This window comes from Frieseomelitta varia, unplaced genomic scaffold (assembly GCF_011392965.1).
Source record: "Frieseomelitta varia isolate USP_RPSP 00005682 unplaced genomic scaffold, Fvar_1.2 scaffold_331, whole genome shotgun sequence".
Lineage (NCBI taxonomy): Eukaryota > Metazoa > Arthropoda > Insecta > Hymenoptera > Apidae > Frieseomelitta > Frieseomelitta varia.
In genome coordinates, this window is record NW_025110070.1 from 409,145 (window position 1) to 434,899 (window position 25,755).

General features: G+C 29.8%; 6 protein-coding genes across 10 annotated transcripts in view; 3 read left to right on the forward strand and 3 right to left on the reverse strand.

The window, feature by feature from the left end:
* Positions 1 to 702: 702 nt before the first annotated feature.
* Positions 703 to 2,044, reverse strand: LOC122530173. Its single transcript, XM_043656901.1, has 4 exons — positions 1,639 to 2,044; positions 1,392 to 1,535; positions 1,104 to 1,334; positions 703 to 986 (listed from the first exon to the last, which is right to left on the reverse strand). Exons 1-4 carry the CDS (start codon positions 1,883 to 1,885, stop codon positions 787 to 789), a joined length of 822 nt encoding a protein of 273 aa, XP_043512836.1. The 5' UTR covers positions 1,886 to 2,044; the 3' UTR covers positions 703 to 786.
* A 148-nt stretch (positions 2,045 to 2,192) lies between these two features.
* Positions 2,193 to 6,734, reverse strand: LOC122530174 (adenylate kinase isoenzyme 1). 3 transcript variants are annotated; one of them, XM_043656902.1, is made up of 5 exons: positions 6,392 to 6,734; positions 3,920 to 4,201; positions 3,183 to 3,308; positions 2,848 to 3,039; positions 2,193 to 2,645 (listed from the first exon to the last, which is right to left on the reverse strand). In XM_043656902.1, the coding sequence occupies exons 2-5, from the start codon at positions 4,103 to 4,105 to the stop codon at positions 2,574 to 2,576; spliced, it is 576 nt and encodes a 191-aa protein (XP_043512837.1). In that variant the 5' UTR covers positions 4,106 to 4,201; positions 6,392 to 6,734; the 3' UTR covers positions 2,193 to 2,573. The 3 variants fall into 3 exon arrangements, with proteins under 3 accessions (XP_043512837.1, XP_043512838.1, XP_043512839.1); XM_043656903.1 differs by lacking the exon at positions 6,392 to 6,734 and adding an exon at positions 5,989 to 6,289; XM_043656904.1 differs by lacking the exon at positions 6,392 to 6,734 and adding an exon at positions 4,926 to 5,040.
* Positions 6,735 to 7,355: 621 nt separating this feature from the next.
* Positions 7,356 to 10,253, forward strand: LOC122530170 (T-complex protein 1 subunit eta). The gene is made up of 6 exons (XM_043656899.1): positions 7,356 to 7,486; positions 8,098 to 8,358; positions 8,589 to 8,918; positions 8,986 to 9,458; positions 9,538 to 9,807; positions 9,889 to 10,253. The coding sequence occupies exons 1-6, from the start codon at positions 7,484 to 7,486 to the stop codon at positions 10,178 to 10,180; spliced, it is 1,629 nt and encodes a 542-aa protein (XP_043512834.1). The 5' UTR covers positions 7,356 to 7,483; the 3' UTR covers positions 10,181 to 10,253.
* A 577-nt stretch (positions 10,254 to 10,830) lies between these two features.
* Positions 10,831 to 15,799, forward strand: LOC122530175 (thiamine pyrophosphokinase-like). The gene is made up of 7 exons (XM_043656905.1): positions 10,831 to 11,671; positions 11,746 to 11,841; positions 14,404 to 14,577; positions 14,661 to 14,923; positions 14,996 to 15,100; positions 15,182 to 15,344; positions 15,418 to 15,799. The coding sequence occupies exons 1-7, from the start codon at positions 11,188 to 11,190 to the stop codon at positions 15,579 to 15,581; spliced, it is 1,449 nt and encodes a 482-aa protein (XP_043512840.1). The 5' UTR covers positions 10,831 to 11,187; the 3' UTR covers positions 15,582 to 15,799.
* LOC122530172 (UPF0565 protein C2orf69 homolog) lies at positions 11,843 to 14,278 on the reverse strand. Its single transcript, XM_043656900.1, has 5 exons — positions 13,607 to 14,278; positions 13,388 to 13,512; positions 13,153 to 13,303; positions 12,850 to 13,087; positions 11,843 to 12,759 (listed from the first exon to the last, which is right to left on the reverse strand). The coding sequence occupies exons 1-5, from the start codon at positions 13,733 to 13,735 to the stop codon at positions 12,560 to 12,562; spliced, it is 843 nt and encodes a 280-aa protein (XP_043512835.1). The 5' UTR covers positions 13,736 to 14,278; the 3' UTR covers positions 11,843 to 12,559.
* A 2,521-nt stretch (positions 15,800 to 18,320) lies between the features above and the next one.
* LOC122530169 (V-type proton ATPase 116 kDa subunit a1) overlaps positions 18,321 to 25,755 on the forward strand; it is a 49,571-nt gene continuing 42,136 nt past the window's right edge. Inside the window, exon 1 of one of the 3 annotated variants that reach the window (XM_043656892.1) lies at positions 18,321 to 18,620. The gene's annotated coding sequence lies outside the window, so the exon portion shown is untranslated. Of the gene's footprint in view, positions 18,621 to 25,233; positions 25,250 to 25,755 lie in introns of those variants that run through there. The other 2 variants (XM_043656898.1, XM_043656895.1) reach the window with 2 other exon arrangements.

Genomic DNA, 25,755 nt, shown 5'->3' on the forward strand with positions numbered 1-25,755 from the left:
GTGTATATTATTTGCATAATATCTTAAATATTAATTATTTTATTCTATTATTAATGCTTGTATTAAATGTTATTAAGCAATGGAACTTTGATATAATCAAACTGTTATTATAATGTATATATATATATATATATATATATATATTATTATTACTACTGACTAAAATCATAAATAAGGTATTTATACAGCTTAGTTGCTGGTTTTAAGTATTAACCTGGGACTACCCACGTGAGGGTCTAGTCGCCGGGATGTACCTGCGCTAGACCCCCAGGTGGGTAATCCCGGGTTAAGCAATCAATTTAGAAAGCATGTGATAGATGATAAGTAAATAATGAAAAAAGCACAATTTTTAAAGATATACATAGTTTTAGAATTGTATACGTGTATATAATTCAACAAAGAGTGAGAATTATATTTTTCCTTTTTGATCACATATCCAGAGCAGTTTGAATGTAAATAATTTATTAGGTAAATTTTTTTCTGCTAATGGTGATAAACATACCTGTAATCACATATTAAACTTCTGTACATAATTGATATTTGTATTTTTAATGTACTTATCCTTTTCATTATATACTTTAATATTTTATTTATTAAATGTTACAATATATCCTTTCTATATTTTATATTCATATTTATATTAAAATTCGAATGTTATAAATAAATTAATAATTAAAATTTTTTACTTTATTGTTATAATATATCTGTTTCAAGTATTTTTTCATGAATAATACGTTTAACTCTATAGATTTTTGTACATATAATTAAATTACAGTTAATATTTGTTTAAGAATTTTGGGTTTTTTGGCTATATAAATATTTGTACATTGGCGAAATTTCACAGATGAAAAATAACACGCTATTACAAGGAACAACATTCCAAAAAGATCCAAATTCTAATTGTTGTACAAGAGTGACACATCCCTTTGAATGTGATGGTTGTCCTTTTCCCCATGCTCGATAATTAAAACATGAAAGCGATTCACCTAAAAATTATACAATTCTTTATATTTCAATTTTCAAAATTTGCAAGAAAAATATTAAACACTAAAATTTTTTAAATTCAGTTTTTATATCAGTTTTGTTTAAATGTGATACTACACCAAATTCGTTTTGCCAAATTTTTTCATCATTACGGTTGCTGAGCCCGACAAAAGTAGGAGTGTTTGGCAAAATATATTTTGCGACCCCGTTGGTACGTTCCTCACTAATTATGTGAGCAAGTGATGCATTTATTTTTTGGCAAGCTGTTTGTGCTTGGCTGTAATTCAAGTTATTGCTTGAAAATACAAATATTCCTGCTTTAGGGATGCAGGCCAATGTAAAGTTAGACCCTAAAAGCAATTTCTATTAAACATATTTTCAATATTTTTATTCTTTGTTTTCATTACCAGTTGGTATAATGCTTGGATATGTGCTGTAATATTTATAATTCTTATCTTTCACAAGTGTAGTAAAGTTGTAAATTTCAGGGCATTCAAGCGCTTGGCACATTCTCCTCGTTCTTCTTTTGTTCTGATTGCCAATATTCAGTTCTATATGAACAGAAATAAAAGCTCTAGTATACACCTTCATATTATTACCAATAAACAGTGAGTATGTTTAACATTACGTTTTCAATTACATCTCTCATCTTACCGTGATCATCATTTTCTGTACCATAATTAAACGCCAAAGCTTTTTTGGCCGAAGCAAAGTTTCTACATTCGTTCACATTTTGGACCATTTTTCTTGAAAGTATCAATTGATTCGAACGGGCGTTAGATTTCACTAATTTGTAGTGTGGTAATTGCCGTGAATTGATCTGATAGCAATTATCGCACATAATTAAGTTTAATATTAAACACGCTATCAAGTATGATAGAACTAAAATTAATTTGCTCATTTTTTAATTCACCAAAGGATCTTATTCGATTGAATGCTTGCCTGAATGTGCATGATTTTTTTTTCTTTTTTACAACTCGCATACTCTCAGTAATTGAGTACAAAAACACAATGCATTGTCGGATAAAGCAAATTAACTTGTACGTCAACATGATATGTACATGGTACACAATAGAAACAAAATTCCAATTTACATAATTGACATGTATTGAAATCTAACACTAAAATAAATTATACTGGAACATGTTTCTATATAGGTTCAACTGGAGGAAGGAAATGTCTCTTTAAAAATGAACTTGCCAAGATCATAAAATATAGAATTAATTATTATTATTCAAAACAATCGCTAAAATTATGAACAATATTATAACAATCAGTATTTGCAGGTACTTTCTACGAGATATTTCGAATTGCTTTATAAATAGACTTCTGTTTTAATCCATTGTACAATATATTGCTAACAAGAACAGGTACTCCAAATTTGCAATTATACATATATGCACCATTTTGTCGTTAGTTATATGTTATTGCTCGCCAAACTATTAATACTTTAAACAAATTTTTTTTTATAAACTTATACAAGTTGCATTTCAATCGACATAATATTTATATTATATTTTAATTGTAGACTTTCCAAAAACTCGAGTGATTAGGCGTTTTTATACAAGGGTCTATGTGAGGGATTTTTTTTATTTCAACAGAGCGTCTAACGCTTTCGAAACTTCAGCGAATACATCGTCCACACTGCCTTCGGCATTGATCTGTATAAAATATTCAAATCATTATTACGTCTATTCTACATTGAAATTGATTTATATTATTGTATTGTTATATTATTGTATTGTTTATATTATTATATTGTTCAAAAAATAGCATTTTTTGGCATTTTTAGAAATCAATATCTCTTTTTATAAACTTCATTATAAATTTCCCAATAATTATATATATCGCGCAATTACTCACTCTTACAACTTTGTCTTTGTAGTGATTAACAATTTCTCCATTTTTCACGTTAAATATTTTAATTCTCCTTTTGATCGTTTCAAGATTATCATCAGCCCTTTGCGTTACTGCTGCTGCTGCACGCCCTAGTAACCTTTTCTCTAATGTTTCGTTCGAGACATCAAAGAAAATGATTAAATCAACTGGACACACCTAAAATCATTAAACACTTAAAATCTCGTTTCCCTCCCAGTTTTTTCTTCCATTTACTTCGTAAATTTTGTTTCATTGTCAAATTTCATCCATTAATTCTTCTTTTATCTTTTACACTTTATAATAATAACATTAATACTTGCGTTCTTTTCAAAAAGAAGACCTTGCCCTAATTCACGAGGATATCCATCAATAAGGAATCCAGTTTTTGTAGATTCTTCCTTCTTAGCCTTTTCCATTCGTTCCCTTATCAGATCCAATACAATATCCTGATAAAAAGCAGAATTTGTTTATTTATTAAATAAAATTATTAATACACGTGTAATATATTAATATTAATGTAATATTAGTATTATAATATATTAATATTAACATATATTAATATAATTAATATAATATTAGTATTATAATAATATATTAATATTAGTATAAAATTATTAATACATGCACGATTTCTCGCTTTAATTTTATATTAAACGATTTCTTAAAATATTAAAAATCTTCTGGCAAAGGAGCAAGAGTAAAATAAGAATAAGATTAAAATATAAAAATTTAAATATTACAACAGATTAATAGAACAAAAAAAAAAAAAAAAAAGAAAATAAAAAATTTCATGAACTAGTTAGTACGATGAAAAGTATCCGCTTTGTCTTATCATCCGCTTTGGAAAACAACGTGAGCATTAAAAATATAAAAAATTTATTACTATCATTATAAATTATTATACAAATACATACATTTTTACTTTCCGATTTAATCATACGATATACATAATACAACAGAATGAAAGAACTGACAAAAATATTGCGAATTTTCTGAATAATCTAATATTTTACAAAGTGATCTGACATCGTCATAAATAAAGTGAAACATAGTTTACCGTTGGGACAAATAGACCTTGGGACATAGCTTCTTGCAAAGAAGCTCCTCTGGGACTGCCGCTGGCAACTTCCTCTCGCAATAGATCACCGCTGCTTATGTGATAGAATCCATATTTTGCAATGATTCGTTCGCACTGTGTTCCTTTGCCACATCCTGGCCCACCAACTATCCAAACGGTTTTCATCTTCTCAAAATCGCTTGACGTCTCTCGCACGGTAAATACAAATCGTTGCTCGAAATATAACTTGCAAATTTCTCCCACTGTTGGTTGTTCCTCGTCCTACATAGTAAGAACGCATCTTTTGTGCATTTCGTTGCGTTTCGAACGTTTGCGGTGGTAAATTGCTTGGTTAGTTAGTTTTCCTAAATATTTTGGAAATGAGTTTATATCCCATAACACGAAATACTTCACAGACTATACGTATAAACACGTAAACTCATTAACTGAGAAACATAGCGGTATTGTCATCACTTTAAAATAGACTTGTACAATAATGTTACTTGAAATTAACTAATCTCTACCATAAGAAAATCTTTTCTATGTTCAACTTTAAAGAGTAGCACTTAGTTATGTGAAACACGTGCAATATTCTGTATTATTGATCCTGCATAACACACGTGGTGTTCGACTACTGGCGAACAAACGAAGATTTTTCAAAAAATAGATGACACTCGCAAAGCATTTGTTAAAATGAAATTTTGAAGTGAAACAGAAACTTTTGCAGCAACGCTTAAAAAGCACCAGAATTTTTGCAAATTTAGGATTTTACTTGTGGTTTCTTGTTTTGAAAATTAGTATAAAGAATTTGATTGGAAATAGATACAAATTGTCCTTCTTTTTAAAACACGTATCTTTAATAATTACAAAAACTTATAAAATACTATGAACGATTAAAAATTACTATGTAACGAGAAAAAAAAAAAAGAAAAAATCAATAAGCGTGACTTTCCAATAAAAACTGTTCCCAAGTTTTCCATAATTTATGATTTTTTACGTCGATTACTTGATATAACTTTTGATCGTGACATGAAATTGACGTGTCTTGTTATTTCGATCCCCGTCGATCAATATTTACTTTGCTTCTGATATTCTGTTTATCTGTATATACTTCCCTTGAACTTTAAGGTAATTTTCATACATGAACGTTTCATAGTAGGATTGAACGTCATGCATTAGGTTCAGCTCAGTGGCCATATAAATTAACGTTCATATACACGTGATTGTGTTAAAAATATACTTGCTAGCATTAGACATATTCGTAGTTTCAAATGCACGTATAAAAATATTTTCTCAGCTTGAACTGTTCGAATTGAATTTGTTTGATATTTATTTTGGAAACGCTTGAATGCAGTAAAAAAAAAAAAAAAAAAATACAGAAAACACAGAAAAATTATACAATCGACATTATTTATCAGATGTACTGCTATTCGATAAATATGGCACGTCCAGCCAAGCTGAAATTGTATAATTGTTATCATTGAAAATTAAAGCAAACTCTACACTATATCCTTTTGTTTCAAGTCAATCCTTTCGTGTGGCAATTTTAGAAGTAATTTTCTTCTTGCGCTTTGTGTAAAAAATACATTGTCAAAACAGTCAAAATTTCTCTTACGTAACGCCAATTTTATTATTCATATCTACAATTTCATTCTTAACTGAAATATAAAAGACGAATCTTATTTATATACTAAGTACAATCATGTATTACATTACATGTTACAATGAAAATGTGAGTATAAAACGAAATAATTGTCAATTATCGAAAAAGAAAAAAAGAAATATGTGCGAGTGAATATGAAAATGAAAACTTAAAAATTTTTAATTACAAGTGTAATAAATAGAATTCAATATATAACGTAACAGATACTATTCAAATTTGATGCTTACGATGACTACTAATAACTGTTAATTTGTTGAATAATTGAAACAGCAACATCAATGAAAGGTGATAAACAATAAAAATGGCGCGATTACAGATCTACGAAAATTGTGCAGTGTTTTGGCAAGTTCAACCGAGAAACTTATCAGAATAAATACAGTGACGACACGTGTAACCATTTACTTACTACACAAGACCCATCAGATTCGAGATTTCACTACTAACTGCTGTGAGAATAGTCAAACCTTTGGCATGAAAATTTCGAACATATCGATTTTTCATTGGTCCGTCGTCATTAGGTGGAGGTCATTTTACGCATGTGCAACGATGTAACGTCAGCATCTTACACTTAAAATGAGTACAGTACAGATACCGGCTGTGTACATAGTTCATGTAATTCACACCCTAAATTTCTCACCATCCCCATATACCAACATATGTAAATACAAATTAAAAAATTGTCGAAATTCATCGACGATAAGCGCAGGAACATTTGCGATCGTACATTAACGTAGGATTAAAAAGGCAGGTACTACGGGGTTACATCCGAGAGGTGCGAATTCTCTGAAGAGAATTTTTGAATTCTTTACCTTCGCAGTAAAATTATCCCGTTCCAAAGTGTGCACAACTATACGATTTCGTTGGACGACACTTAAAATTAAGAGTATCGTCCAGCACCAGGTATACACTGTTTAAGATTGTATCGTTAACTGTCGACAGAAATTTTAGAAAAACTTGCGCGCCTCGTTCGAAAGCTCTAGCACGACTAAAGTAACTTCGGCGCTCGGGCTGTTCGCCTAAACTAGGTGGTTGTACGGTTACATGTATACGAAAGCACATGCAATCGAGAAACTTGCAAAAGCGAATAGTTACAATGTTTAAAAATAAACGTCGGAGCAGATATTCGTTTCTATTCGTGTAGCCATGTCACGAATTGTGACAAACCAAAACCCCTCACCCTCTGCTCTTGACTGACACTGCGTCATTTTGATGAACGAGAAAAATCTTCTTTTTGTTTAAATCAACGCCATCTGTCGTTTGTTTAAAAAATTTATAACGATAATACATTTGATATGATAACGTTAATTGTATTATTGTAGGAGAAAATATAAGATAAACGCACTTTTGACAAATATTAGATAAATGTTATCTATTTTCAATCGAAGTTATCGTAAAAGGAACTTATCCTTCTAAAACACTGTCACAGTTTATTTAGATGTTAATGTAAGAATATATACAATATTACTCAAGAATAATAATTTCATACGAATTTTATTTAAACGATTATGAATACTTTTGTGAAGAATAATAATGCATCAATATGTTGAAAAGTTATTTTATTATATCCCTCTGGCATTATTAGAAAGTATGACATGTTCGAAAGCGCAATTTAAGTAATTGTATCTATACGTGTTAAAGTATTGGTTCATATTCTAACTTACGTAATTATATTCTAAATTTCCGAAAATTAAAATTTGAATTATTTCAAACATTAATAGGTTTAAAATTCAGATTTTGATTGGTCGATGAGAATTACTTCCGTTTAGGTGTGAACGATACTTAACGCTTGTATCCTAGCAGAATCATCTCGAATACCATTTGCAGGAGGTTAGCAAAGTAACTTCGTTCGAGTCCAGGGAGTAAAAAGAAAAAACCGATAAGTCATAACATAGTTTGTAAAAATGGTAAGTTGTGAGCCGAATTTTTCTTTTGGTTGCAGAAAATATAAAACTTTTATTCATAAATATGAATTTAAATTTATATCATGAATTTTGTAATAAAGCGCTGTTTGTCGAGGAGAGTTTCGTCGAATTAATATGATTTAACAAAATACAATTGTTTTTAATAATAATGAAAAATTTTGTACGAATGAAGCATTAAGCTTAGAGTACTAGTAGAGTAAAATGCACAAAATATTGTATTATAGGTTGACTTGGTCTAACCTTATATGGAGATTAATTTCGGCTTACTCCCACAACGTGCATGAAACAATTTAATTAATGCGCGGGGGAATGTAGAATTTTAATAAAAACTGATCAATGTTATTTAAGATAAATTTTATTTTACCTAGTAACAAAAGAAAGAAATTGATTCTTAATTCACTTGTCTTGCTAAAATTTGACAGACCTCATTAGATTTTTGATGCCATTATAGAAGCACATGTACATGTATAAAATATAAAAAATGGGAAGATATATGAGAGTACATCATTACTGTTATTGTTATCGTTATTATTATTATTATTATTATCATCATAATCATTATTAACCATTAATAACGTTTTTCTCTTTTATAGCAACCTCAAATAATTTTACTTAAAGAAGGCACAGATGCCTCACAAGGAAAACAGCAAGTAATATCAAATATAAATGCATGTCAAATAGTAGTAGATGCTGTGAGGACTACTTTAGGTCCGCGAGGCATGGACAAACTCATTGTTGATCAGAGTGGGAAGGCAACCATCTCAAATGATGGTGCAACCATTTTAAAACTTTTGGAAATTGTTCATCCTGCAGCAAAGACTTTAGTAGATATTGCAAAATCTCAAGATGCAGAGGTAAATAATATAAATATCATAAACATAAACTCTGTAAAAAATAAAAGCAGTAATGTGATTAAAGCATAGCATTACTAATTAATTTACAGAGGACAATATATTGAGAACTTATAGACTGATAACATCTTGAAAATATGTGGTTATCTCAATAATGTTCAAACATTTCATTAAACTATATTTATTATTACAAATATTTTATATATATCTTAATTTTATGATTTATGTTATAGGTTGGTGATGGTACTACAAGTGTAGTCTTATTAGCTGGAGAATTTTTAAAACAAATGAAACCATTTATTGAAGAGGGAGTACATCCACGTATAATGATTAAAGCACTTCGTCTTGCACTTCAAGTAGCAATTGAAAAAATAAATACAGTGAGTGTAAAGATAGATAAATCTGACCAAACAAAATTAGTAGAACTTTTAAAAGAATGTGCAGCTACATCTATGAGTTCAAAGTTAATTCATCAGCAGAAGGAGTTTTTTAGTCATATGGTTGTAAAAGCTGTCATGATGCTTGATGAAATGTTACCTCTTAACATGATTGGAATTAAAAAGGTAAATTTATTTTAAAAAATAATGTATAAAATGTATGTGTATAATTATTATTATATATGTTATGTAGGTTTCTGGTGGGGCATTGGAAGACTCGGAATTAATTAAAGGTGTAGCTTTTAAAAAAACATTTTCCTATGCTGGATTTGAAATGCAACCTAAAAAATATGAAGACTGTAAGATTGCTTTATTGAATATAGAATTAGAACTTAAAGCAGAAAGAGATAACGCTGAAGTACGTGTGGACAATGTTATGGAATATCAGAAAATAGTTGACGCTGAATGGCAAATTTTATATGACAAGCTTGATAAAATTCATAAGAGTGGAGCACAAGTTGTATTGTCAAAATTGCCAATCGGTGATGTCGCTACACAGTATTTCGCGGATCGAGATATGTTTTGTGCTGGTAGAGTTCCTGAAGAAGACTTGAAACGAACGATGAAAGCATGTGGTGGGTGTATTCTAACAACTGTACATGACATTAAAGAATCAGATCTTGGTAGATGTGAAATGTTTGAAGAAAGACAAATTGGAGGAGAAAGGTATTTTAAACGTAACAGATAATCGATTATAATTAAAAGATACTATCAACAATTATTATATCGAAATAATTATTTTTAGATTTAACTTTTTCTATGAAGGATTACGTGCTAAAACGTGCACTTTTATACTCCGTGGAGGAGCAGAACAATTTTTAGAAGAAACTGAAAGATCTTTGCACGATGCTATTATGGTTGTTAGACGTTTATTTAAAACAAATGCCTATGTAGCTGGTGGTGGAGCTATTGAAATGGAACTCTCGAAAACATTACGAGACTATTCCCGTGTAATAGCAGGAAAGGAACAACTTTTAATTGGAGCAATAGCTCGTGCGCTCGAGGTTATTCCAAGGTATGTTTTATCTTCAACCTCTATTTTATTATTTATAATTTGAATTTTTTAAAGAAATAATAATTTCGAAATTCATTTCAGACAATTGTGCGATAATGCTGGTTTCGATGCAACAAATATTTTAAATAAATTGCGACAGAAACAGCATAAAGGCATGCATACTTATGGTGTTGATATTAACACTGAAGATATTGGCGATAATATGTTAGCTTATGTCTGGGAACCTGCTATTGTCAAAATTAATGCCCTAACAGCTGCAACTGAAGCAGCATGTCTTATTTTATCTGTTGATGAAACTATAAAGAATCCTAAAAGCAGTCAAGACAATGGACCACAAGGTCCAATGGGTCGTGGCATGGGAAGACCAATGTAATAATAAATCGCTTTATTGGCTTCAAAAAAACGTACTAATATATTGCAATCCGTTTATATTATGACAAATTATTGAAAACAACTTTTACATACTTCTTTTCTACATTGTAATATAAGATAAAATGAATTCTAAACTCTTGTTTAGCAACAGTATTTTATTATAAAAATTGCAATCATTAACATAATATTATGTTTACTATGTTTTATATATGTTACAAGATTATTCGCTTTTGCATTTGTAAAATTACAAGCCGTTGGTTTAGTCGTAACATTACAAAAAAAAGTTTCTTTGTATGCTTAAAAAAAAACTTTCAACATTAACAATGATAGAAATTACTACTTATTTATTAAAATTTATCTAATATTGAATCGCAAAATTCATAAATAAGTCTTGATTTGTTCTCAATGTAACATTTTACATTTCCTTTTCCCATGTGCTTACAATTTTTAATAAAAAAGTATTTTCCGTTTTAAAAGTTTGTTGTAATAGAAACACCATAATTAGTCACTCCTTCGTCTATCTTTCCGATAGACTTATATTCCTAAGAAATTTGAATATTTTCATTTCTCAATATTTTCTTCTTTGCTTTAGAAATAATTTTCATTAAAGCTTTTCTTTTTGTAAAAAAATGTATAATTCTTATAGTAACAATTAAATCAATAATTAAATTTATATTGCAATTAGGAAATCATGAATCTTCTGAGATGAAATTCGAACTGTTGTTTCGATAATTGAAATTATCGATGACGTGAAGACAACTTCGTTTGTGTCGCAAGTTCGTGACAGATTAATTTTAAGTGTGTTTAAAAGAAATAGAATTACGTATCTATTGTTTGTAAATATGGCGTGATGTGATCTCTTCGATTATGAAAATTACACATTTTATGTAAACTTGTTATCTATGTTTATATGTAACAAATGCTTGAAAAAGAAACGGTACATAGCTATTATTATTGAAGAAAAGAAACAATTTAACAGAAAAATACTAACTGTTTTTCCAATTATAAATGATATCGGCAAACATGAAAACCGAAATTTCTTGGAAACGTCGATTTACGCGAAAAAAGTTGAAGTACACGTTAATTTGTGTGTTCATAGTTGCCATTATTTTCGTTTTTCATCAGTTAATTTATTTTAAACAACTGAATCAAGCGATCGTAGGAAAATTAATCGGTGGATCTGTACGAACATCTAATCACATCGTTTCCAGTAAAGCTAATTCAAAGTGGAATGAACCATTGCATTCAAAACTTCTTCGTGATAAAGAAGGTCGAACTGTATCATTACGTGGTACACGTGATCAAGATATTTCGAAATATCTGCCAAATACGCGAGGAAAATTTGTTTGTTTCACATCGAAAGACGAAATAGACTTTTTTAAAATTAACGATAATTATTGTGATTGTCCTTTGGATGGTAGCGACGAACCTGGTACCAATGCATGTAACAATGGTGTTTTCAATTGTGAACTTCCACCTTTTCAATCTATAGGTATATTTAATAATTTACATTTATCATGTATATTTATTTTGCTTTTAATAACACGATTGTTTTCAAATACTCAGTAAAAATACCATCTTACAAGGTTAACGATGGATATTGCGATTGTTGTGATGGATCTGATGAATGGGCTGAAGTTAAATTACCACATTTAAGTAATGGTAAGTGTTTTTATTACAGAAAACTTACATGAATTTTATCATTTAATATCAAATTGTTTCTAAACCTTTATTATTTATTAATTGTTTCAGAATCTGGAAGTATAACTTATTATCGTACAAAATGTCCAAATAGATGCTAGTAATATTCAAAGAAATATTATCATTTTGTATGGATCACTGTACAAGTAAATATTTGTATATTGTAGATAAAGTTTTACGCTATACGAAAATTACTTCTTAAAATTTATATTATTTATAATATTACACAATTAAAGAAGTGGTATTTTTACACCTTAAGCTACTACAAAGGTGTAAAAATTAAATTACGATACAACTTAAGTTATTGAGATATTACATTGTTACATTACTATTGAGGTATTAAGAATATGCTATAAAGTTTTTATGTACATATTAAGTTATTATGTGAAAATAATATTTTAACATAATACTATGAAACATATAGTTGAACCTCTATTATCAATATTTATTTTTTATATAAATATATCATTCTTTGTGTGAATATATTATTTTTAAATTGTACATGAAAATACAAAATTAAGATTTTATACTTAATTCGATTAATAGAGGTTCTACAAATCTTCTATGAAATGTGATATTGTATTTAAGAAGCCTATATATTTTCGTATCATTAACTAATTAATGAAACATTAGAAATTGTCATATTTTTCATCTTACGTTAACAAGATATGTAACATTACTATGTGTAACTTCCAATAATTTTAAGTACATTAAAATGATTTTGCAAACTTCTTGTCTTATCTGCAAAGTGTAAAGTTCGTTTTATAGGAATTTTCATACTTTGTAAAATATTACAGAAATAGCTTTCTTCTTCACCAATCCACGGACGACGACAATCTTGAATTTGATATGGTGTAACATGAACATTAACATCTATTCCTAAAATAATATATTAATTTTTTAATATAAAGTTAGTGAAATACTTAGTGTAATGCAAGGTATTGTTTCAAATTCAATAAATGATATTACTTAATTTTGCAAATGATTCTAGTATGGATTTTTCCACAATCCATGTATCCTTACAACCTGCATGACCACCATCCAACCACCACATGCTTTTAATGAGATGTATGAAATTATTAATTTCAATATCAGGTTGTAATTTATTTTGGTAATAATGAAATTCATGGAGTAATTGGTTTAAAACAACACAACCTTTACTAAAGCCAATTAATGTTATTCCTCCAATATTCAAATAAGGAAATTCCTAAATAACAAACATATCTGTTTTAATTGGAAATCAGAATTTGTAGTTTATAATTTATAATCTACCTTATCTATATTATATGTTTTTATCTGCTTTAACGAAGATTTAATTAATTCTTGTAAATGTTTCAGAGCATTATGTGTTGGGCAAAATAACGGTATACCATATTCTTTTGATGGTACAAAATTATCGAAACAACTTAATGTTCCTAATATCCTTGAAATAATATTTGAATTAATAATAATAACAAAATTAAATGTTATTTTTAATACTTTATATTTATGCGTAGTTAAATATTACCTGGATGGTCGAATCAAAAGGATATGTTTTTTTGGAAAGCTTATAGTAAGCATTTTAGCTGTATTTTCTAAACTCCATTCTACATATTGTTTACTATCAGTGTGTTCCATGTTTTCTTGAATGTCCTACAATTGAAATGTGTTTATATGTATATACATAAATATCATTTACATCATGTATATTTCATATAGTTATAACTATACAAAGCAACTTATATACCTGAATATCACCTCCAAAATATACAAGAACATCATGATTTGAAGATAATACAGGACGTGAATAAATTATATCGTTATATCGACCAGTAATACCGGGAACGTTTTTCCAAATCCAAATTTTAGACGACATAATGTTTGAAAATTATTTGATAAGGTTATAACAGAAGTAAAAATATATGAATTAGATGAGTATTCATTCGATTTATGTAGTGAAATACTTAAATTTGTTATATATTAGTTATACAATTATGTTGTAATTATTTCACAACTATGCACACCTGTTTAATACTAATACGTAGTAACACAAGTATGAATGCTATAACACAAAGGATTTATTGAATGAATATAATACTATAGTTTCATTTGACAAATAAATTTATTATTTTTTAACAATTTAATATTGTTGAACAAAATTACTATTGCTAAACATGACATTAAAATTTTAATTAAAGTTTACAATATAGATACCATCCTATGTATACGACCAAAACATGTGATTGTGGTAATGAATCGATACACTTGAATTTTCATATAAAATTAAGTTATTATAAATACAAAGTTATAATTATGCCGGATACATATATAAGTCATGTGCAAGCTTAAAAGTAGTATTCTGAATCTGAGTTTCATCGTGAACAGAGTCCAACAATTATTACGTAAGATATAATAAAAATAGTGAACCGAATCCAATGTTTGCTCAATTCTTTTACAATTACATTAAATATTAAATATTTAAATAGTTAAAATTATGTGACTTTAAATTACATGATTACTAAAACTTATACATATTTTTTTCAGTTTTAAAAAAACATAAATCGAAATTAATCATGCAATGTGAGCCAAACTCAGACACAACAGTGTGGGATCCTTTTCAAATATTTAATTATCATACGCATCATAAGTATGCTGTTGTTATATTAAACAGTCCACTTTATTGGAAAGATGATATTTTGCTTCAAATTTGGAAAAGAGGTATGTTTTTTGTATTTAAAAAAAAAAAAGAAATTCTTCAGTTTTTGTTAATAATAATTTAATCAAAAGTGTATGTTATTTAGCTCAGGTTAATGTTACTGTTGATGGTGGAACGTGCAAGTGGCTGCGTTACTTAGAAGAGCAAGGTATTGATTTATTAAATGAAAATCATACTGAATATGTACCAAATTTAATTACTGGCGATATGGATAGTTGCTCCCCTTTAATTCTTGAAAAGCTAAGAAGCATGGGCGCAATGATTATTAAAACACCTGATCAAGATCATACAGATTATACGAAAGCTTTGTTTGAATTGGGAAAATATGTTAAAAAAAAGAATGTAAAGGTATTATAGAATGTTTTATAAAATGTTTTAAATTAGTTTGAATTCAATAATAAAAGAAATTATTGTTTACAGTTAAATAGAATATACGTGTTTGCAGATACTTCAGGGAGATTTGATCATATTATGGGAAATATTAATACACTTTATAAAAGTGATAAGATTATTGGATCTATACAAGTAATTGTTTTTTATTTAATTATAATTTATTTTTATTTTAAAAGATTCAGTTTCATCTATCAAATTTTACATATTTATTAGGTGATTCACCTTGCAAGCAATTCATTGACATGGATTTTAAGACCAGGTCTTCATAGTATAATCATCCCTAAAATTTTGGTACAAAACAATAGCTGGTGCGGGCTACTACCAATTGGTACACCTGTTAACTGTATAGTGACAACTGGTTTAAAATGGAATTTGAGTATGTATTGAATAATATAGTGACATATTTAAATCAATTTAATATCATAGAAAACAAATATTTCACTTCTTAGACAAGGAAACACAATTACAATTTGGTAGTCTGGTAAGTTCTTCAAATACATATGACAATTGCTCTGAAGTAACTATAAATACAGAATCACCAGTGACATGGAGTATGGGTATAGAACCGCTTCAAAAAAACATAAATAATTATATATCATCAAACGCTTATTGATGAAATTTTGATTTACTTAAATGATTTTCAATATCTTATATAGCTACAAGTTTTTTGTATAATAGAAAAGAAAATATTTTGATATTCTATACATTTTAAAGCATTATAGAAAGTATTACATTATAGAATTAATATTAATTTCACTACAAGTTGGATACGTTCAAAAATTGTGTATGTTCTATTGCAATTCAATAAGTAGATTTTCTTTATTTGTTTTATAATTTATGTCTATAAAGTTTATAATAAGTTGATTATATTTTATATAAAGTTATAAAGTTATTTTTTCAAGAGTAAGTTTTGGGATTTTGAAATTTCAATTTTTCAAAATATTTTAGATTTTTATTATACAATTTCAAAGGTATGTCTTGCTTGTTATTTAAATAAAACAAATTTATATACTAGATCTCTTTGTTAATAATTAGTATATTAATTTTTTATTTTCAATCATAATAATGTGTGATTGAAAAGTAGCTTTATTTGAATCTTAGGTTTTTAATTTAATGCTGATATTTGGTACTCTTTCAATCATGACAAAATATGTAAAGGTAATAATTAGTATATTATTGTTAAAGATAGATTGTAGAAAATTTATTATTCAAATCCACTATATAATAGTTGTTCTTTTGTTTGAATGTTTTATCTAAAACGTAAAGTTTTATAAAGTAATAAGAAACAGAATTCTCTTTGAGAATTTTACTTAAAGAATTATCTTAAAACATTAAGTAATTTATAATCGTTTCCAATGCAGATAAATTTTCAAGCGTGATAATAAGAAAGAAAATTTATAAAACCAATACTATACATTTACATTCCTTCAAATTTCACATTTAGTTATATAAGAGTAAATTATGATTTTGGTTTGATAAAAAATAAAAATATGATAAAACTGATATAATATTTTAAAGATTTTAGTTTTATGTAAATATTAGTTCAATTGTGTGTTCCTTATATGTATCAAGTCAAGTATCATAGTGATAGTTACTATTACTTATAAATAGCCATATTACTTATAAATAGCATATGATTTTACGCATATTTAGTAACAATAATCTGTAAAAACAAAAATTTTTAATTAATGTTATAAAGGCCATTACTTATTTTATGTACATGTATATATACGCACACAAATGAAAAAATAATTGATTGTTAGATTTTGCTTTTCTGAAAAATGATTTATATTATTACCCATGTTGAAATGTAACCAATGCCAATTTTAAATATATATTTATATTTATTTATATATATTTCACATGGCTGATCAATTGTAGGCTAGAATATTAATATAAAAATTTCAAATTTCAATCACTGATGTATATATACATACTTTGTGAGAAGTTTTTATATAATACATATAATTTTCTATGTGATATATAATAAATAATATTACTAGGAATAATTGAAATAAATTATTGCATTAATATAGTAACAATTACCTTATTTCTATATATTGAATTATTTTAAGGAAGTATATTGTTGTATTATACATAATAAAAATATATGCATATCTCTATGTATTTACTGTTTAGAGATAATCATAATGCACACAATACTGTCATACATATTACATATATAATATTAAAAATTACATTTTTATTTACGTATGATATTTTAATATTACAATAGATGATACATAATATACAAATGTACAGAGATATTTATATCTTTATATAAATTGTACTTGTGTTTTTTACCTATTTAATATATAGTATATATTAATTTAATAATATTAATTTGATTTGTTTAAATACGTAAATTTAAAATATAATAAACAGTTTAAAAAAGTAGCAGAAATATTTTTGTAATAAATCTTCAGACGATGAGTGGACCTTTTTCTATTTATACACATTGTGAAATACGAAATATGTATAAACAATCTTATTGAATTAAGACATCAAACAGCATGTTTTAAGATGCGTAATTATAAAGTAATTAAATAAATAAAGTAATTAAATAAATAAATATGTCAGTTTCCGAATTATAGTTCAATTGCAAAAGTCTGTTTCTTATTTCAAATTGTTGAGCTCTATGCTTACAATTCATGAGAACGTATCTAATTTGAAACTCGTTGCTTCGACTAATCTGGTCGATGAAATCGCTGACGAAGTCCTTGACCGATTAGTCATTGGTTCATCCTGAAGAATCATTTTGTTGTCTTAGTAGTATCACCGGCCTTTCGTTGCGTTCACAACATGTTCCATACAATAGAAGAATGCATCATTACTGATTATTGAACGAATAAATTAGGTAGACGAAAATATGGCAACAATAAACGCGTCAGATTTCTAAGAACCATCACAAATATACAATTTTACTTTCAGAAATGCCAGAAGTTTATGATACGTTCTTGCGCGTTAAAGGCGGTAAATCTAGAATGACAAGAAATTTGAACTCATTATTGTCAACTTTATTAGAAGGTTTCGCACGGTGATAAATTCGCGTAGATATAAAACTGTCTAGAATTCGTCTGTACTTAAAAATAGCCGATGTCCTCAATTGTATTATAAACTTATATTGGTAATATCTACGAATAGTCATAATTTATCATCTTCGTTGCTACTTGAAGATATTAATAAAATTGTATTATAAAATAATGACAGTATAGCGACAATATAAATATATATATATATATATATATAAAAAGAGTATATATAATTCGAGTTAATCGATACGTTAATATCAGAAAACTCCGATACGCACGTGTCCGTGATGCGACTAGCATTGAAGCGGGGGCGGCAAACCACTAAAATACGTACTTACGTACATACACATGTATATATGTCACGACGATCAGCTGTAGCGATGTTTACATTTGTTGGCATCCTCGACGACGGTGTATCGCGTGGTGGTGCCGCGGCCACTGGCCAGTTCCTTACGGCCTTTCGAACGGTCGGTATCGCTTTCGTCGGACGGTTCCTTAATTCCTAATCCCCGTTGCTAATCGTTTCGCGTGTTTACGGTGAAAGTTTCACAGAGATACAAAGTGTGACGTGGTGAATGTGTCAAATGTGTTATCACTGGTCTAATAATCGAAAGAAATCGGTAAGTCGTCGAGATCATTTTTAAAAAATAATCCGAAAAATAATATTCGATTCGTTCGCCGTGCAGCTACTTTACGCGTACGTGGTTCGCGTGTAATGGTTCACCGATCCAATGGTGAACCATACTAAACAAAACTATCGCTGATTGCAATGCGATACTTCGCAAAGTGAGCAAGGTTCTCTCTGATATATATATATATATATATATATGCATATATGTATGTGTGTGTATCGTTCGAATTATTGGATGTATTATGTGTTACGTAGTAGTATTGGTCGGTGCAGTGTGTGTGTTTCTTTCGTTAGGCGATATCGCGTGGCAGTGCCGCCGCTGTTTCGCGGTTTTCGAAACACATGATACGTGCATCGAACTCTTTACCGTTATCTCGTCCGCGTGCGTTTTCGCATGGACGAGCAATCGTCTCGACGATAACTCCTTCCGAAAGTACTTTCATCCTCGCTATGCAAGCGTTGGTTAATCGGACTCTGACGATCTTCTGAACATCGTAGGGTTACGCGCATATTCCGCGTCGATGGTAACTTCTCAATTAAGCTTATCGGTCAAGGTGAACCGCGTCGCGGTTGTGACGAACAATTGTGACGCTTCGATTCTCACTCTCTCTCGTGGTGTGCTTTTACGCGCTTTTAGCAAGAGGAACGGTCACCGGTTTAGTCGGAGTACTGTGCCTTGCTACCAAAATGGTGTCAGACACCGAGTGTAAATAACCTTATGAACGTAAGAATAGACGTACGAGACGAATTGGGTTTATATATCTGTTGCGCCGAAGAAAGCGTTCCTGTGTATATATTAGACGGGAGCACAGGAACACTTGGTACGAGTTTTGGCAACCGTTCTCACTCGATTTCGCACAGACATTTCGAAAGAAATTTCTGACACGGTTACCTAGATTTCAGTAAATGCCGATAATTAATTTGCAGCGTGTCGCAAACGAAAATAATTCCGCACGTTCTATTATTTCACCGGACGAACGAATTTCGTCATTTTCGGGATTTTTCGATCTGTTGAGCAACAAAGTTATTAAGCAACAAAGTTCGACCGTAAATAAATAGTACAACAACATTGAAACATTTTGTTTCTCGTCTATTATGACACACTATTTGTTAATCTCGAATAACTTCTCGGACAGTTTGTTCTCTACGCAAACCATTGAGACAGAATTAACGCGGCAATGGATAATTAATATTCGTTACGTAAGATATTATCTACGGATCCATAAATTTCAAACTTTCACGCTATTTCAAACGCGGCAGATAATTTTAACGAATCATTATCAGGAATTTGAAACGCTACTGCGTCGTTTCGAGGCTCACGACGAATGCCTGTGTTAAGAGATTGTTAACATTAGCGACCCTTTCGAAAGTGATCGTACCAATAAGAACGCGTTACACATCACTGCGCTCGCGCAAATTAAATTTGAGCATTGGCGTTATATTCTAGACAACAAAAACAATAAATATGTCATTTCCAATTACGTCCAATGTACCGTTTCCAATGACACCGAAAGTACTTATATACAAGCGAGTGTAATTTGAATTCACCTTGTCTTTCTATCACACGCGCCAAGCTGTTCAGAAGATTGTTTGAGAAATAACCTACTTTTCTTTTCCATTTTGTCAATAACTCTTGAAACTTTATTAAAAAAAATCGTACAATAAATTTAGAGACTTTCTGTATATATATATATATACAGTGACTTCAGAAAGTCTCTTTAAATTTATTACACGATTTATATATATATATACAGTGACTCCAGAAAATATATGAGAATATAATATAATATAATAAAATATATAATAGAGTATAATAGAATATAATATAATAAAATATATAATAGAGTATAATAGAATATAATATAATAAAATATATAATAGAGTATAATAGAATATAATATAATAAAATATATAATAGAGTATAATAGAATATAATATAATAAAATATATAATAGAGTATAATAGAATATAATATAATAAAATATATAATAGAGTATAATAGAATATAATAGAATATATAATAGAACATATATATATTTGTTTCAAACTTTACCCACATATTCGTGACAGTAGAGTCTTACAATAGTAACTGAATGAAATTTTAAAATATTCGTCTACGGATCTACGTACATTTTGCGTACATTATGTGTATCATGGAAATTTTCTACGTTAATTGTCGAAATACTTTCTGATGAACTGCTATATGTACATTAGTCACGCAAGGTGTGTCACCAGGCACAGCCATCCGCGGCAACGAATGAGACCGTTGTACGAGCATGCAAATGAATTGAAATGCAGACGGTGCGTTTGCGTGTGGTGGTCGTTGCACGAAATCTATGCGTGCGAAGCTAGAACGGTCCCTAGAAGCGTTTTGCGCGAGCTCACTCTCGTGCCCGACTCGGTGAGAACAAAACTTGGCGCCGCGATCTTGCATCAGCGATGGTCTAAAGTAATAAGGCGGTCGTGAATGTCAACAGCGCCTAGACAGGCGGTAGAAGTTTTTGGCAGATGAAAAGAGAGGTAAATCTAGAAGCGTCAGATTGCGAGACGTTCTTACCAGTCGCATTCCTTATCCCTCGCCCTCCCTCCCGCCCCGTTTTTCTCTCTCGCCACTTTTCAATTCGACATTGAAGTTCGCCGTTTTAATTCGCCATCGTCGCAGGAAACACCGCAGGGATATAAATAAAGCGGGTAATATCGATTTTTTTTCCCCGGGCATAGGGGAACGAAGCCGAAGGGTGACCGCCGCGGGAATCGATATCATTATCGAATCAATCATCTTTTCGAACGTTTTTGCCTGTTAACAATCGTAGTGGACTTTCCAGCGGCTACAAAACTATTTGCAGTTTAATAAAATATTTTCGACCACTATGTAGCTCACTTTCGACGAGATATAATTTAACTACAGATTTTATATTAATTTATTTATAATTTTACATTATTTATAATTTTATAATATAATATATTAATTTATAATAATGTATATTAAGATTATTTTAACGTTTTATACTAATTTTATGTTATAATTTAACTACAGTGTTAGAAATTTTATATTATTATTTTACTACTCTGCACGTGTAATATATTTATAATTTTATAGTATATTATTATAATTTATAATATATTATTTATAATTTTATAATTTTATAATATATTATAATATATTAATTTATAATAATATATATTAAGATTATATTATACTTTATTACAAGATTGTATATTATATAAGATTATGTTTTATATTAATTTTATATTATAATTTAACTACAGAGTTAGAAATTCTATATTATTATTTTACTACTCTGCACGTGTAATATATTTATAATTTATTTATAATTTTATAGTATATTATTATAATTTATAATGTATTATTTATAATTTTATAATATATTATAATATATTATTTTATAATAATATATTAAAATTATATTATACTTTATTATAAGATTGTATATTATATAAGATTATGTTAACGCTTTATATTAATTTTATATTATAATTTAACTACAGAGTGAAAAATTCTATATTATTGTTTTACTACTCTGCACGTGTAATATATTTATAAATTAAATGTTCAAACACTTTTGCGCAATGTGTAGCTGAACAAGTTTGTTTCTCTCTCTCGTTGACGATTAATCAAACTCTGTTCGATGCTGCGGAACCTCGCCGGTGAAATCCTGTAATTTCTACGATAATCATAGACTTGAGTAACGTCGTCGTTGCGAATGAGAAGATGAAACGAAGGAAGCGAGGAAATGTCTAGAGAAAGTGAAACCCGAAGTGCGAAGATACGGTGTATTTTAATAATTTGCGGTGTTGTCTTCTGATTGATCGCAGACACTTTATGACATTCATACTTACGCACACGATGGGAAATAAAAAAATCAAAATCGAAATGTAATCGATTTATTTATAAGTATCAACAGGTGTTTCGACATTTATGCTTTGTGCAATGTATATAAATTTTCGAGCTTGTGATTTTTACTTTTCTTCTTCTTCTTCTTCTTCTTCTATTTTTCTTTAATGTCGCATCGACAGCAGGGTCATTAGCGACGACGGTGCCATTAGATATGTATGTAGTAGTTTATGTTTTTGAGATATTTTAATACTTTTTTTGTATGTCATTTTGAGAAGTCAGGTTTATGTTTGCGTTGATTCCGTATTTCTGTCTTTGGGTTTCTGTGGTGTGGCATTCTTCTAAGTTTGAATTTAATGGGATTTCAGTAGAATCATATTTGCATCCGAAATTACAATGGCCACTCCTCCGCTGGCGTGGTTTTCGACGAAGGTGTTGAAATGTTTTAGCGTAGGTTGGTGATTTCTTTTGAAATTTGTTTCTTGAAGGCAGATAATATCAGAGCTGAAATTATTTATGAGAATTTGGAGTTGTTCATTTAATGGGTATAGTAACCGTTTATGTTCCATACACTGTATTATTGTTTTCATAATTATTGTTTTCATATTTGAAGAGGCTATGAATTTAGATTATGGCTCTTATGAAATTTCGATGTCGGATTCAGATGAGCAGCTATGTGACGATTCAGGTGTCTCAGTCGGTTTGGTGAGCTTTTTGCAGAGTCGATGTATTCTGTTTTTTATGCTTCTTTCATTTAGATGGGGGTAGATTTCTTCAAGAGTTTTAACAAGTGTCGGAATGTTATCGGTGTAGTTTTTTGCGATTTCCAATGAATGTGCTGATCCAAAGGTGTCTTGGCTCTTGATCTGGGAATAGTTTAGTTGGGAGTGTGAAGGATTTCTTTTATTTATTATTTCTTTTGCTGGGGCTAACATTTCCTCTAGTTTGGCGGAATCGTAAAACTGGAGATTGGGGAGGAAGTGGTTTTAGTTTGGTTCTTGTGATTTTTTTTTTATGTGGATTGATGGAGACTATGTCGTTTAACCTAACATAGTCCGGTTATTTTTACTTTTCGTTTCGCAAGAATCACGAAAATGTTGTTCAAACTGTTTGCTGCGCCACGTGAAACGTAGCGTCGAATAGATCTTGTAACACGTTCTTGTCGGCAGTACGCGAGACACAATTTCCAGGCTCCGTTCGGTTCTTTCGCGTAGTTTCACCGTTCGACATTTCGATCCGAGACTACTGAAAGGTGGACTATCGAATAAAAGCGATCGTTGCACGTTTTGCATATCTTGCATCAGTGTGCAACAATTCTCGCCGCGTTTCCTGCTTCTCGAGAGAGATGGTTGCTACGTATATACATATGTATATATATGTATCGCCTTTACGTAAACCATACCTTTTGTTTTTTTCTTTTCAACTATTAATCGTTTCTCGTGTAATAGACGGACGCAAGTATGTGAGAAAAAAAAAAAAACAATTATCGAGAAAAACATCATTTACAATTGCCTCGTCGATCGTTACTCGATCATTACTATAATGATCCATGGTCGATGTATTTCAAATTTTTGTTGCAAAAAGCTTCTAACACGATGTCTTAGCCGCGTTCCGTGAAAGAAAACGGAGTCGTCGAATTGCGCAGCGATCGATAAATCCGATTAATAGAGATAGATTTTCAATCAGAGTCGTTTTCTCGTTCCACGTGATAGAATAATTAAGCCTAGATTATTAGAATATTTTTATATTGTGCAATATTTGAACATTCGTAAATGTGTGCGGCCTTATCGTGGATGACATTAAACTGGGACACTACGTTCAGATAAAAGGCTCGTTTCGTTCGCACGATCGTTGTTTCTCGTTTGTAGAATCACGCGACTCGCTCTGCGGTGTAACAGTTCTACACCGTGAAAATCGATAAGATTGATAGATATTACATACACGCGTAAATTTCTGACGAGGAAAATCTTCTAAACTTCTCGCTGATTTTACACCATAAAGAAAGGAAAGAGGCCGCCAGACGTTGTTTCCAAGTAGGTTGCAAGTTTATGGCACGGTTGCTGTTTCTCGTATGGAACCGCAGTCCAGATTAATGTACTCGTACACAATGGCAGGATAAATATACTCTAAATATACTCTGTGAAAATATTTTTTTGGTGGCAGAGCACGGACACGCCGCATAAGAAGTATATTTTCTTTTATGTTCCGAGGGCTGCGTGAAAATTTTTTTTTTCCACCGCGCTTGGATAAAATTACACGCCAGCGCGTGTAATTTGCCAGGAATGCGGCGTTTGATAACGGCTGTTGTCGTTTCGATGCTCGTCGTTTATTTTGGAAAATACGATTATCCTAAGCGTTGCAAAAGTAAATAATGATACACATGTGTCTCAGAAAGTTTCTTCGATACTTGGCAAAAACCGTCATGAAATTTTATCACACAGCTAAAATTTTTTTTATCTAAAGAGTTCTTCTTTAATTTGTAGATTAAAATCTTGTCGCTTCGCTGTGTGAGCCAATCCGGCGAGTGACTTTTGTTGCACGACGATGTTTCTTCTCTGATCTTCATATGGTTAATAAATATTTTCTTTCGCGAAATACTCGTAAACACTACTGATGTTAAACGATACTCGTGTATTTTTCCAGCTAATATAAATAAAGCCTCTGCAGTATCCGTTCAAATATACTTGTTAACGTAAATTAAAGCGCGAGGTGTATGTAACGTGAGCAACAACATTTCGATTTTTATAACAAATCGAAAGAAAGTGCCTGCAACTTTCGCTTAAAAAAATCGTTTGTGTATATGTATGAAAAAACTGACGGTGAAACAGTTTATACAATATTTCTGATTATACTTTTACAATCGATGCCTGATTCTTAAATATCGAACGTCTTTTTCCTCAAAGTCATTTGTCGAGCCACCTTTTTTTTTTTTTGATCAGATTAACCTATTTGAATTAACGCGGCAATTTATTACGACTGTAATAATGTAATATGTATGTATTTATTTCAGTCTCTTTGGCCTTGAAATTGACTTTGGTCTTTTCTTCTTCTTCTTCTTCTTCTTCTTCTTCTTCTATTTTTCTTTAATGTCGTTTCATTTAATGTCGTTTCATTAGCGACGACGGTGCCATTATGTGTGTGTAGTAGTTATGTTTTTGAGATATTTTAATACTCTTTGTATTGCATTTTGAGAAGTCAGGTTTATGTTTGTGTTGATTCCGTATTTCTGTCTTTGGTGTGGCAGTATGTGAGTTATTGTTAATGGATG

Excerpts from the sequence above, each read along its gene's own strand:
- LOC122530174 (XM_043656902.1), bottom strand. The coding sequence starts at position 4,105 with ATGAAAACCGTTTGGATAGTTGGTGGGCCAGGATGTGGCAAAGGAACA. Across the intron at positions 3,309-3,919 it reads AAGGTCTATTTGTCCCAACG|GATATTGTATTGGATCTGAT; the intron begins GTAAACTATGTT and ends GCTTTTTATCAG. Across the intron at positions 3,040-3,182 it reads GTCTTCTTTTTGAAAAGAAC|GTGTGTCCAGTTGATTTAAT; the intron begins GCAAGTATTAAT and ends TAATGATTTTAG.
- LOC122530175 (XM_043656905.1), top strand. The coding sequence starts at position 11,188 with ATGATATCGGCAAACATGAAAACCGAAATTTCTTGGAAACGTCGATTT. Across the intron at positions 14,924-14,995 it reads TTAAAAAAAAGAATGTAAAG|TTAAATAGAATATACGTGTT; the intron begins GTATTATAGAAT and ends TATTGTTTACAG. Across the intron at positions 15,101-15,181 it reads AGATTATTGGATCTATACAA|GTGATTCACCTTGCAAGCAA; the intron begins GTAATTGTTTTT and ends CATATTTATTAG.
- LOC122530172 (XM_043656900.1), bottom strand. The coding sequence starts at position 13,735 with ATGTCGTCTAAAATTTGGATTTGGAAAAACGTTCCCGGTATTACTGGT. Across the intron at positions 13,304-13,387 it reads CTTTTGATTCGACCATCCAG|GATATTAGGAACATTAAGTT; the intron begins GTAATATTTAAC and ends TATTATTTCAAG. Across the intron at positions 12,760-12,849 it reads AGAATCATTTGCAAAATTAA|GAATAGATGTTAATGTTCAT; the intron begins GTAATATCATTT and ends ATATTATTTTAG.
- LOC122530173 (XM_043656901.1), bottom strand. The coding sequence starts at position 1,885 with ATGAGCAAATTAATTTTAGTTCTATCATACTTGATAGCGTGTTTAATA. Across the intron at positions 1,536-1,638 it reads TACAGAAAATGATGATCACG|AACTGAATATTGGCAATCAG; the intron begins GTAAGATGAGAG and ends CTGTTCATATAG. Across the intron at positions 987-1,103 it reads AATTTGGCAAAACGAATTTG|GTGAATCGCTTTCATGTTTT; the intron begins GTGTAGTATCAC and ends TATAATTTTTAG.
- LOC122530170 (XM_043656899.1), top strand. Across the intron at positions 8,919-8,985 it reads ACATGATTGGAATTAAAAAG|GTTTCTGGTGGGGCATTGGA; the intron begins GTAAATTTATTT and ends TATGTTATGTAG. Across the intron at positions 9,808-9,888 it reads GCGCTCGAGGTTATTCCAAG|ACAATTGTGCGATAATGCTG; the intron begins GTATGTTTTATC and ends AATTCATTTCAG.